This window comes from Carcharhinus amblyrhynchos, chromosome 20, assembly GCF_965287045.1.
Source record: "Carcharhinus amblyrhynchos chromosome 20, sCarAmb.v2.hapA, whole genome shotgun sequence".
Taxonomy (NCBI): Eukaryota; Metazoa; Chordata; class Chondrichthyes; order Carcharhiniformes; family Carcharhinidae; genus Carcharhinus; species Carcharhinus amblyrhynchos.
In genome coordinates this window covers 11,600,681-11,614,694 of record NC_137343.1, presented here as the reverse complement: position 1 = coordinate 11,614,694, position 14,014 = coordinate 11,600,681, and the positions used below count along the sequence as shown (strand labels likewise).

The following is a 14,014-nucleotide window of genomic DNA, read 5'->3' as shown; positions in this document are numbered from 1 at the left end:
TTGTCAGTGATTGCCACATGCCATGAAAGAAAAATCCAAAAATATTACGCTGGTGTAATTCAGACGTTCCTCCCATACAGCACTGTGGCAGCAATTCAGCAAGTGCAATGTGAAGAGGTTTTTGTGTTGCAATTCTCAACCCCAGCATCAGCAATACACACCCATTATTCAATGAACCAGAAAGCACCCCTGGGATTCCACTTCCTTCCTTTGTTTCAGATGTTGTGTCAATTTGGTACATGAGGGAAGAGGTGTGTGCATGCTGGGGAATTAACCTTCAAGGCTCCAGCATCAACACCCGGTACTTCCAGTCGAGATGCAGCGTAGACAGTGGATACAAGGAACTGCCTCTCTTCTGTCTGAAAATGTACCTCAGAGAGACATCCTTCACCCTTCTTTCAACCTGTCAGAATGGGATTGCCAGTTCATTGTATGTTTGGAGCAATGCTTTTTGTGCAGTGTGGCTATAGGCTTGCCGTAAAGGCTGGAGAGCATCCATCATTTGGAACTTGGGTGTCAGGAAGCTGAAATTGAGCGTGTTCTTTAAAAATTTATCTTACGGGTGTCACAGGCCAAGCCAGCATTTATTGCCCATCCCTAGACTAGCTTGAGATGATGGTGGCGAGCTGCCTTCTTGAACTGCTGCTATGTTGAGAGGTGTAAGAGAGCTGGCAGCCGTGAGAGTGAGTGAGGGATGTCTCTCTGAGGTACATTTTCATACAGAAGAGAGGCAGTTACCTGTATCCACTAGCAGAGGGGTAAAACCAAAGTGAAAAGACAGAAATACAAATGTCACTTTGATAAGGCTGCCTAATCACCACCAGAGCTGAGAATTGGTGATTCAGAGCAAATATTCAACATTCTCAACAAAAGTCAGCCCATTGGCAACTTGAGAGTTAATTATTGGCCAAGATACTGAGGAGAAAACTTCTGGAGGGAATTGGAGCATATAGTTTTTATGAAACAGGCAGGTTTCCTACTCCTGACAGATTCATGGGCAAGTGCACGCACTAGTAGTAGCAAGATAAATCCAGGATTTCCAAGAAGGGTGGCACAATGGCACAGTAGTTATGGATGGCAAGGTGGCACAGTGATTAGCACTGTTGCCTCAGGCTGCCCAAGCCGCAGGTTCAATTCCAGTCTTGGATTGTCTGTGTGGAGTTTGCACATTCTCCCGGTGTCTGCATGGGTTTCCTCCGGGTGCTCCAGTTTCCTCCCATATTCCAAAGAGCGGCAGGTTAGGTGGATTGACCAAGCTAAATTGCCCCTTAGTGTCCCAACATGTGTAGGTTAGGTAGATTAGTGGGGTAAATACGTGGGGTTATGGGGATAGGGCCTGGGTAAGATGCTCTGTCAGACCGTCAACACAGACCTGGTGGGCTGAATGGTCTCTTTCTGCACTATAGGGGTTCCATGATGATTAAGTAACATCTTCAGCATTCTATAGGCCCATAGTTTACACCATATTTGCCCTTACCCCCATCTGCAGATTTCTCAATTAATATACTTCTTTGGGAGTAAACAAATTCAACAAATTATACTTCAAGTTAGAGACTAATAAGCAGTGAAATATCTTTAAAAGGCAATCTTTTTTTGGACCATTATAGCTTAAGGCAAGTGATTGGTCATAGTGCAAATCCCATGATTTCACAATGTGTATGGTATTACACATCACATTTGGTGCAGTCAATGGAATATTTAATTGCTGTATATCTGCTTTTTCATCTCTTGCAAGGCACTTCCTGATAGGTTCACAAAATAAAAAATCTTTTACAATTGGCATTGTCACTAATGATTGTATGCAGGTACTCTGTCATTTTGCGAATATTTATTTATTAGTGTCACAAGGAGGCTTACATTAACACTGCAATGAAGTTCCCCGAGTCATCACACTCCGGCACCTGTTCTGGTACACAGAGAGGATTTAGTGTGGCCAATGCACCTAACCAGCAGGTCTTTCAAACTCAGGGAAAATATGCAAACTCTGCACAGACAGTGACCCAAGCAGGGAATCAAACCCGGGTCCCTGGTACTGAAACAGCAGTGCTAACCACTGTGCCATCATGCCGCAGTATAGTAAAAGCATAAGAGTTCGGGACATTGATTTTGATTTGATTTATTATTATCACATGTATTAGTATACAGTTGAAAAGTATTGTTTCTTTTTGTGCTATACAAAGCATGCCCGACATAGGGAGGGAAAGGAGAGAGTGCAGAATGTAGTGTTACGATCATAGCTAGAGTGTAGAGAAACTTAATGTGAGATAGGTCCATTCAAAATTCTGATGGTAGCAGTGAAGAAGCTGTTCTTGAGTCGGTTAGTACGTGACCTCAGACTTTTATATCTTTTTCCTGATGGAAGAAGGTGGAAAGAGAGTATGCCCGGGGTAAGTGGGGTCTTTAATTATGCTGACTGCTTTTCCAAGGCAGCGGAATTAACTAAAACTGCCAATAAAAAAATCTAAAGGTCACATCAGGGAGTACTTAGTCACAAAAAAAAAGTGGTTAACATAATCAGTAGTCTCCAAATAAGGCAATGGACTGGTAATCTATCCAATGACACTCCTGTGAAGCAGTTTGGGATCTTTTACTACAGTAAGAGTTACAACACAATGCAGATTGTTGTTGGAGGTGCGAACAATTGTATTGGAAAACAAATGCACCAGTTTAATGAAAAACAGGGTGGCACAATGGGGAGACTGCAAGGTATTGTTGGAAAGATGAGCCAAGAACCAAATGACCTTCCCTGTGCATTCTAGTCTTGTGATCACAATTAATGTGAAGATTTAAGAAAACAATGGTACTTTGTTTCAGCACCAGATTATATGAGACTATCCCGTTGTCTTGAGCGCTCGACATTATTGCAGATACAGCCCTTGCAGGGAATGTGTAGTTGATTTCTGTACATTCTGATTTAAACCAAAACACAAATAAAGGGTATTTTAACTCTGTTTAGAAACACGCAGGATAATAAATGAGTAAAACAGTGGAATTTTATTTTAATGTACTGTGGCTCCCCTTAGTGGGCAGAAATAGCCAAACAGCAACTAGGAATACAAGTTGGGAAATGGATCTCAGGTAGTCTACATTCCCGCTGCCTCGGAAAAGCTGCCAGCATAATCAAGGACCCCAGACACCCCGAAATTCTCTCTTCCATTGGGGGAAAGATACAAAAGTCTGTGGTCATGCACCAACCAACTCAAGAACAGCTTCTTCCCTGCTGCCATCAGACTTTTGAATGGACCTACCTTATATTAAGCTGATCTTTCTCTACTCCCTATCTGTGACTGTAACACTACATTCTGCACCCTCTCCTTTCCTCCTCTACATTTGGTAAGCTTTGTCTGTATAGCGCGCAAGAAACAATACTTTTCACTGTATACCAATACAAGTGACAATAATAAATTAAATCAAACCTCTCTCCCACCTTCCACCCCCACCCCCCACCACATACAAATACACCTGACCCAAACTGTTCAGATGGTGAAATGGAGTGCCTTGTTCAATCATGAGTATCCCAGACCAGATCCCCAGTTTGTGCCAAGTCCAAAAGACGTGCTGGTTAGGTGCACTGATTGCGCTAAATTCTCCCTCAGTGTACCCAAATACGCACTGGAGTGTGGTGACTAGGGGATTTTCACAGTAACTTCATTGCAGTGCCCACTTGTGACACTAATAAATTAACTTTAAAAAACTAAGTTTAAGTTAAACTGATGGGTGCTGGAACTAATGTTGAGTAAACCAGAGCCTCTGGGAAAGGTCAGTTTGTTATTACTGGAGCAGATCAATCAAATGACACAAACGTATTTACGGGGCAATGATATATGAAACAGAAAATGCTGGAAAATCTCAGCAGGTCTGACAGCATCTGTAGAGAGAGCATAGAGCCAACATTTTGTGTCAGGGTCATCCTAACTTGAAACACTATCCAGGATTTTCCAGCCTTGCTCATCCCGAAACTGTAAAATTCTGCCCGAGGTCAATGGATCTTTACATGGTCTGCCCTGCGATTCCCGTGATGGGCAGGGCAGTTAAATTCTGGCCCTTAACTCTGTTATCTCTCCACAGATGCTGTCAGACCTGTTGTGATTTTCCAGCATTTTCTGAAGAAGTTAGAGGGTTTGTTGATGGGAAGGGAGAAGGCCAGTTAGTCCAAATGGCCTGTTTCTGTGCTGTAAGTTTTATGGAATTCCATGTATTCTTACACTTTTATCCTGGTTTTGTTGCTAAATATTAAAGGCCTGTGTGTTAAGAACTGGCAACTCTGGCACCGTACCAAGTACAACATAAAAAGCACCATTAGTTGCTCTTAGCAATGAATTAGGAGAGTTACCATGGCTGGTCTCAACACTGCTGATCTAATCATTGAATAAAAATTACTTAGATATCCCATCTCAACCGCTATTCAGCAGTCCTGCAGAGCAAGTACGTATGTATAATGCTCAACTGTGATGCTCTCCTCAGTCAGAGAATCCTATAGTGCACAAAGAGGCCATTCGACTCATTGAGTCTGCACTGACCATAATCCCACCCAGGATCTATCCCCATATCTCCATACATTTAATTTAGCTAGTCTCCCTGACATTAAGGGGCAATTTACCATGGCCAATCCACCTAACCCACACACCTTTGGACAGTGGGAGGAAATCAGGGCACCTGAAGGAAACTCACACAGGCACCGGACAATGTGAACATAAGAACATAAGAAATAGGAGCAGGAGTAGGCCATCTAGCCCTTCGAGCCTGCCCCGCCATTCAATAAGATCATGGCTGATCTGGACTGGATCAGCTCCACTTTCCCGCTTTCTCCCCATAACCCTTAATTCCCCTGTCTAAACCCTATGCAAACTCCATACAGACAGTGACCCAAGGTGGGAATCGAATCCCAGTTCCTGGCGCTGTGTGGCAGCAGTACTAACCACTGTCAACTGGAAAATAACTTTCTTACAATCACTGCCTGCATTCACACAGTGTGGGTCTTGGGGACAGTGCCAAAGGCAGCTAATATTCAGCTATGATTTACTATCTTGTGAGAAAGAGAAAAAAGAATCCTTTAGAATTAAAAACTTTCTTCTTGTAGCTGGTGATTTGAATGCTCCAGTTTGAAGTCTGTACAGAATCCTTCAGACTAATATAATAAGATCATTATGTTTCAATATAGCAAGTACAAACTGAGATTTAATTTTCTTCAGTAGAATCATCTCAGGTATCTTCCACAGTGTAACGCTGAGAACATTTAGCCAGGAGGATCGTGGCAATGTTTCAGAAAAGTCATGCAAAAACACCAAACTTATTTACAAAACTCCAATACTGGGTGTTGAAAAATGGAAGGGAAGAGAAATTCCACATTTTGGAGTCTTCTTGTCAAAAGCCAGGATCAACCAGAAATCTGGATTGTTTTACCTGAAAGATTACGAGATTAGGCATCGTGACAATTAAATTTTCAGGGTATGGAGTGCGTAATAGAGTGAGAAAGGGTGTGAAGAGTGTCGAATGTTACATTTCACATTGCAGCACTCCCTCCAGCAGTCATCCTGGCCTCGACATGACTGTTGTAATGTAAACAAAGCAGTGTTAAGTGTCGACAGCAGCAGAAAATATCATCCTTTTCTTCACTGTCTTGGCAGTGTTGTTAGCATTGCTGCCTCACAGTGCCAGGGACCTGGTTCGATTCCCAGCTTGGTTCACCGTCTGTGTGGAGTCTGCATGTTCTCCTCATGTCTGCGTGGGTTTCCTCTGGGTGCTCTGGTTTCCTCCCACAGTCCGAAAGAGGTGCTGGTTGGGGGCATTGGCCATGCTAAATTCCCCCTCAGTGCACCCAAACAGGCACTGGGGTGTGGCGACTAGGAGATTTTCAAAGTAACTTTGCAGTGTTAATGTAAGCCTACTTGTGACAAATAAATCAACTTTATTTTCAAATTCCCTTGTAGCTTCTCCCCCTCCCCATCTTGATAACTTTCGCTAGCCCTACAAATCGTTCGCCATAATTGCATTCCTTCAATTCTGGCCCATTTTAGCATCTCTGATTTTTATCACTCTTATCAGTGGCTGTCACATGATGTCAGCTCCCTAGTCTCTGAGCTCTAGAATCTTCTCCCTCAACATCTCCATCTCCACAGCATTCCCTAACACTTAGATGCTATAGAAATGTAAGTTGCTATTATTGTAGACACACAGTCACGGTCAACATCCTTGGGGCTACCACTGACAAGAAACAGAACTTGCCACATAAACATAGTGGTCAGAGGCTAGGAATACTGTGGTGAGTAACTCACCTTCTGACTCTCAAACGTCTGCCCACCATCTACAAGGCACAGTCAGGAGTGTGATGGAATACTCCCCACTTGCCTGGATGGGTGCAGCTCCAACAACAGTCAAGAAGCTCGACACCATTTAGGACAAAGCAGCTCGCTTGATTGGCATCACATCTACAAACTCCATTTCCTCCACCACCAACGCTCAGCAGCAGCCGTGTGTACTATCTACAAGATGCACTGCAGAAATTCACCAAAGATCCTTAGATAGCACCTTCCAAACCCACAACCACTTCCACCAAGAACGACAAGAGCAACAGATACATGGGAACCCTGCAAGTTCCCCTCCAAGCCTTTCACCACCCTGACTAGGAAATATATTGCCTTCCCTTCACAATGTTGGATCAAAATTGTGGAATTCCCTCCCTAACTGTATTGTGGATCAATTCACAGCACATGGACTGCAGCATTTCAAGAAGGCAGCTCACCACCACCTTCTCAAGGCCAACTAGGGATGGGCAATAAATGCTGGCCGGCCAGCAATGCCAATGTCCCACGAATGAATAAAACAAAAAGTACCACTGACAGCATGGGATACTGGAAGCATCCATTTTTGCAGGACCTTGAGAAGGCAAAGCACTGGGGCTGCCTGACAGACTCTGAACTCCTATCCTTCATTGGGCAGGAAATGAAAATCTTGATCGCAATTTTTAATCAACTCTGTATGTACAAGCTTATATTTATTTGTTTAACTCTTACCTCCGGCTGTGGTTTGGAGCTATATCAGTATCGTCAAGAGCTTTACCCCAAGTGACACGCAAAATGCTGCTGAATGCCACCCTGCAATGGTGTGGATGCAGAAGGCCAGAGACAAAGACAAAGTAATATGATCTTATGGAGGCCTACAAGATAATGAAGGGGCTAGATAGGGTAGAGGTAGAGAGGTTCTTCCTGCTTAGAAAGGAAAACAGAACTAGAGGGCACAGCCTCAAAATAAGCGGGGGGAAGGTAGGTTAGATCGGAGTTGAGGAGGAACTTCTTCACTCAAAGGGTGGTGAATCTCTGGAATTCTCTGCCCATTGAAGTGGTGGAGGCTACCTTGTTGAATATATTTAAGTCACGGGTAGACTTAAATATATTCTGATAGACAAGGGAATTAAGGGTTATGGGGAGAAAGCAGGAAAGGGGAACTGATCCACTTCAGATCAGCCATGATCTTATTGAATGGCAGGGCAGGCTCAAAGGGCTAGATGGCCTACTCCTGCTCCTATTTCTTATGTTCTTATGTTCTTAATATACATAGAATATACAGACAGAGGAAAGGAAAGAAAACTAGCTTGTCTTTCTCTCTTGGTTCACATTTAAACAATCATTTGTTGACATGCAGCAACCACCCTCCCACCCCACCACTAACACCACACACAAACATTTATAGTGGAAACATCCGTATTAACACCATTAAGCCACTATAAACATTGAGCAGTAAAACCAGGATAGGTTGGTTGAAAGTACTGTGCTGAGTTACCAAAAGCACTATCCCACCATTTATAAAGCCTCCTCAAAGGTCATGAATGAGTCCCTTGGGTAAATTTAAATATAATTCCCTGTACCTTTGTGATTCAGTGACAGATTCTACAAGAAACTACAAAGGGTCATGAACGGAGCCCAGTCCATCACACACATGAGCCTCCCGTCCATTGACTCTGTCTACACTTCCCGCTGCCTCAGCAAAGCAGCCAGCATAATCAGAGACCCCACAACACCCCAGATATTCTCTCTTTCACCTTTTTCCGTTGGGAAAAAGATACAAAAGCCTGAAGTCACATACCAACCGACTCAAGAACAGCTTCTTCCCTGCTGCCATTAGACTTTTGAATAGACCTACCCTATATTTAGTTGATCTTTCTCTACACCCTAGCTATGACTATAATATCACATTCTGCACCCTCTTCTTCCCTTCTCTATGAGTGGTGCACGTTGTCTGTATAGCACACAAGAAACGATACTTTTCATTATTACTAATATATGTGACAACAATATATCAAAATTTTGCCCATCACAGGATTGATCCGAAAGTGAAACCTTTACAGCCACAGAGAGAGAATGGGAACTTGGAATCTATCACCATTCCTTTTTCATTGCTGGGTCAAAATCTTGGAACTCCCTTCCTAACAGCACTGTGCGAGTATATTCACCATAGAGGCCTCAGCAGTTCAAGAAGGCAGCTCATCACTGCCTCCTCAAGGGCAATTAGGGATGGGTGATAAATGCTAGCCTTGCCAGCAATGTTGGCATTCTGTGGGAATCACTTTGTTAGAAGAGAAAAGGAAACAAGCGATTGACTGGTTTTGAATTCTATCCCCATGGTTACTCCTTGATCAACTAACCAATCCAGTCACGGCAGGTGGTGGAATTTGAATTCAATAAAAAAAAATCTGGAATTAAGAAACTACTGATGACCATGAAATAATTGTTGATTGTCGTTAAAACCCATCTGGTTCACTAATGTCCTTTAGGGAAGGAAATCTGCCCTCCTTATCTGGTCTGGCCTACATGTGACTCCAGAGCCACAGCAATGTGGCTGATTCTCAACTGCCCTCCAAGGGTCACTAGGGATGGACAATAAATGCTGGCCAGCCAGCAACACCCATGTCCCACAAATGATTAAAAAAAAATTGGAGCAATTGTAGTGAGGTATCTTTTTTCTAATGCAGATTGACATTTGTGCAGTACTGAGGGAGTGCTGTACTGTTGGAAATGCCATGAAACCAAGAGTACCCTCTTATCTGCTCTATCAGCCAGACACATAAGATTCCAAAGCACCACTTTAAACATGAAAGGAGGTGTCCTCCCCACTATCTATCCCTTAATGGATGGACATGGGCAAAATAGGTGATCTTGTCATTATCTCACTATTCTTTGTGGGGGCTTGCTGTTTGCAAAATAGCAGCTGCTTTTCTTACATTACAGCAGTTACCACACTTCCAAAGTGTTGCATTGACAGCAAAGCATTTTTGGACATACTACGACTTTCTTCCTTGCTTACTTGCTTTCCAAGTAGTAGTTGTAAACATCCTAATATCCTAAACATTCTCTGTATGGGCGCATGGTTACAATACTCATAAGTCATGGGGTCACAACACAGAGAAAAAACAACACCTTGTATTTATGTAGCACCTTTAATGTGTCAAGACATTCTAAGGTACTTCACGAAAATGTCATCAGACACTGAACCAAAGATGCAAATATTCGAACAAGTGAAAGATCGGTCAAAAAGCCCCACAGTCTGAAAGATGTGCTAGTTAGGTACATTGGCCATGCTGAATTCTCCCTCAGTGTATCTGAGTTATGGTTGGCCTCAACACTGCTGATCTAACCATGGGTGGCACAGTGGTTAGCACTGTTGCCTCACAGTACCAGGAACCCAGGTTCAATTCCTGGCTTGGGTCACTGTGTGGAGTCTGCACATTCTCCCCGTGTCTGCGTGGGTTTCCTCCCACAGTCTGAAAGACGTGCTAGTTAAGTGCATTGGCCGTGCTAAATTCTCCCTCAATGTACCTGAACAGGCACCAAAGTGTGGTGACTAGGGAATTTTTTACAGTAACTTCATTGCTGACTTGTGACACTAGTAAACTTTAAAAAGGAAGGACTTTAAATATATTAAAAGTTGGTAAAAGCGTTTCAGGGGGTTTCCAGAGTTCACAGCCAAGATGGATAAACAAATGACTGTCAATGGTGGAGTTGCGAACTAATTGTGTCGATCCATGGACATCTGAAATATTTAAAGTAAAATTCTGAGAAAAACAGTGATTATTACCTCAATGACAGCAGTATATGTCACAGTATCAAAAACTGGGGAGGCAGTGGACTAGTAATCCAGAAACCCAGGGTCATGCTCTGGCGACCTGAGTTTAAATGATGGTGAAATTTGAATTCAATTAAAAGTCTAATGATTACCATTGTCATCAAAACCTATCTGGTCAATAAGACCCTGTCAGGGAAGGAAATCTGCCTTCCTTACCTGGTCTGGCCTACATGTGACTCCAGACTCACAAATGCCGTCTCAACTGACCTAGCAAGCCACTCAGTTCAAGGCCAATTAGGGATGAGCAATAAATGCAGGTCCATTGAAAGAATAAAAAAAATCAAGTCATGAAATCCTCTTCTGTGAAGTGTGTTTTCATTGATGGTAAAGTGGGGAGAGTTCTTCTTTTGGTGAGTATCATTTTCAAGACAATAGTGATCATTTACAGTACCTGCAAAGAATTAGTTCCTGGTTTTTAAAATTCTCACTTTTGTTTTCATATTAGTCCAGTGCCTCACCTCTCGTAGCTCTGTAACCTCCTCTGACCTCCAAGATCTCTACACGCCTCTAACGCTGGCCTCTTTGCACTTCCCAATTTTAACTCCACCACCACTAGTGGCCGTGCCTTCAGCTATCTGGGTCTTATGCTCTGCAATTCCCTCCCCAAACCTCTACCTTGTTCCTTATTTAAGGTTCCCTTCAAAAGCAGTCTCAAGGCTTTGGTCACGTACCAAAATATCTCTGGCAAAGAGTTGTGCGGACCCAGGACATTAACTCATTTTTCTCTCTCCACAGATGCTACCAAACCTGCTGAGTTTTTCCAGCATTTTCTGTTTTTATTTCAGATTTCCAGCATCTGCAGTATTTTATTTTTAGCAAAATATTCCCTTATATAGCTCAAGTGACTAATTTAAGCTACATCTCATTTACTCTATTAGCTGAGCTCAAGTGACTAATGTTCTTTGGTGACCCTCCAGTGAAGCACCTGGGACAAGCTTACGATGTTACCTGGACAAATTACCCAGGACTGCACTATTCAGAAAGGCCATGCCTGATCTTCCACCTCAGCATCACTTTCCCTCACTGTCCCCACAATGAGGCAACACAGTAGCACCTTGGATTAGCACCGCTGCCTCACTGTGCCAGTGACCCAGGTTCAAATCCAGTCTTGGGTGACAGTCTGTGTGGAGTTTGCACATTCTCTCTGGGTCTGCATGGGTTTCCTCCCACAGTCCAAAAGACATGCAGGTTAGGCATATTGGCCATGCTAAATTCTCCCTTAGTGTCAGGGAGATTAGTAGAGTAAATCTGTGGGGTTACGAGGAGAGGACCTGGTTGGGGTTGTTGGTGCAGGCTTGATGGACTAAATGGCCTCCTTCTGCAGAGTACAGATTCTGTGAAACTTACTATGTTACCTGGGACAAGTTTACTATGTTACCTGGGACGAGCTTAGTTTATTACCTGGGATAGGTTTACCCTCTTACCTGGGACAACTTACTATGTCACCTGGGATAAGTTTACAATGTTACTTGGGACAAATTTACTGTTACCTGGGACAAATTTACTATGTTACCTGGATCAAGTTTACTATGTTACCTGGGACGAGCTTAGTAAATTACCTGGGACAACTTACTATGTTACCTGGGATAAGTTTACTATGTTAAACGCACTACATAAATACGAGTTGTTGATCTTTCCAAGGCACGAAAGCTAAGTCTTGCCCTTTATGATATAACGCAATGTAATCCATAAGACATGGACGCAGCTGGGAGTCAGGTCTGGGCTTGTACTTGCGTTGGAAGCATACATATGACAGAAGAAGTAACAGGGTGCCGTGGAATACCAGTCATTCCCCGGGCAGGCTCTGAGCAACTTCGAAATATTTGCAAACCCGAACACTTTCGCTGTAATGCACGGACACTTACCATGCTGCGGCGTTCTGTTCTGTAACAGCCGCGGTGGCCATTTACTAATTCCGAGGGCTTCCGCCAAGTGTTAAAAAGGCTGGTATCTGGGATGCAGCCCCCCCATCAAGAACAAAGAGCAATGTGTGATGCACTCATCTCCTTACAGAACGGATTACAGGCTGCAGCTTCACATCGGTGCAAAGCAGCAGGCAAAAAACGCTCCTCTCCCTCTTCACCCTGTCAAAATTATCTTTCTCTTCCTCTTCCCGTCGCTTGTTGTGTTGCGTTGCAATGTTAAACCTAATTTATACCGGTTCAGTTCCCTGCTCCCTCCCTTCACGCCCAGCCACACCTCCTAAACTCTTGGCTCTCTAGCTGGTTTTCCCAGCTCTACAACAACCCTTCTTTTACTGAACTCCACTGATAGCTGAGGGATGGCGGATTTTCACATGTTTCCAAGGACGCCGTTCTCCTACTTCGGGCAGTGTGTCACCCACTTTGTGCTCTCACCCCACTTCTTAAAGTTTGTTTCATTGCAGTTCACTTTATTCGTGTCACATTAACACTGCAATGAAGTAATGGTGAAAATCCCCGAGTCACCACATTCTGGCGCCTGTTCGGGTACACTGAGGGAGAATTTAACATGGCCAGTGCACCTAACCAGCACATCTTTCGGACTGCGGGAGGAGACAGGAGTACCCGGAGGAAACTCATGCAGACACTAGGAGAATGTGCAGACTCCACACAGACAGCGACCAATGGCTGGAATCAAACCTGGGGGTCTCTGGCACTGTGAGGCAGCAGTGTTAACCTCTGTGCCTCTGATCTGCATGATGTGGAGATGTCAGCGATGGACCAGGGTAGGCACGGTGAGAAGTCTCACAACACCGGGTTAAAGTACAACAGATTTATTTGGAATCGCGAGCTTTCCCAGCGCTGTTCCTTGATCAGGTGAATGGACCACTCACCTAATAAAGGAGAAGCATTCCGAAAGCTCGTGATTTCAAATAAACATGTTGGACTTTAACCTGGTGTTGTGGGACTTCTTACCATGTTCTGGACACTTCTGAAAGTAAAGTCAAGCCAAGGATTTTTCTATCCAGTGCACCAGATCGGCCTAGGATTTCACAAAGTCATTTAAGGATTGATTTATTGCTGAGGAACATCCAATTAGGAGCGGGAGTAGACCATTCAGCCCCTTGAACCTGCTCCATTATTCAATCAGATCACGACTGAGCTGGTTTACAAACAGAAAGTGCTGGCAAAACTCAACAGGTCTGACAGCATTTGTGGGGAGAGCCTATTTTTAGGTCAAACCAAGTAAACAAACTCAGATTACATTAGGACAAAGAAAAAGGGGTGGCTCCACAAAAGGAGGGGGAACGGCCCGAACAGAAACAAAAAGTACAAAGGAAACTTAAAACACATCAAATCAAAATGTGATTGTCGGGGCCTATAACGCACCTCAGCCCCTGTGGAGCATCTGTGGAGAGAGAAACAGAATTAACTTTTCAAGTCCAGTATGGCTCTTCCTAAGAACTGGCAGATACGGTTGTGCAGGTTAGATGGGCAGCCCTTGTAAAATTGCCCCTTGGTGCCCAAGATGTGTAGGTTAGGGGGCTCAGCCATGGTAAATGTGCACGGTTATCAGGTTGGGGGGAGAGGAAGGGTCTGGGTAGAATGCTGTTTCAGAAAGTTGGTGCAGACTCAATGGGCTGCACTGTAGGAGTTATGTGGTTGAGCTGATTGTGGCCTCAACTCCAAATTCCTATGAAAGGAGTCAATCTACTTCTGCCTTAAATATAGTCAATGAGCGTGCTTCTGGGGAAGACTCGTGACCTGCAGGAAAGAAAATCTCTCCTCATCTCCATGTAAATGGGAGACCCCTTATTTCCCCTAGGTCTAGTCTCTCCCACAAGGGGAAGCATCCACCTCATCAAGTTCCTGTAGGGTCTTATATGTTTCAATAATATCACCTCCCATTCTTCTAAACTCCAATGGATATAATGGTTGTAGAAACATATAATATTATGAAGGGAATAGATAAG

At 43.7% G+C, this 14,014-nt stretch overlaps 1 protein-coding gene across 1 annotated transcript in view; it reads right to left on the bottom strand.

Moving 5' to 3' along the window:
• Positions 1 to 12,232, bottom strand: part of hps4 (HPS4 biogenesis of lysosomal organelles complex 3 subunit 2) — a 44,745-nt gene extending 32,513 nt beyond the window's left edge. The window contains exon 1 of the mRNA XM_080208080.1: positions 11,985 to 12,232. Within this exon, the coding sequence (XP_080064206.1) occupies positions 11,985 to 12,025 (41 nt within the window). The 5' untranslated portion in view covers positions 12,026 to 12,232. The remainder of the gene's footprint in view (positions 1 to 11,984) is intronic.
• Positions 12,233 to 14,014: the final 1,782 nt, after the last annotated feature.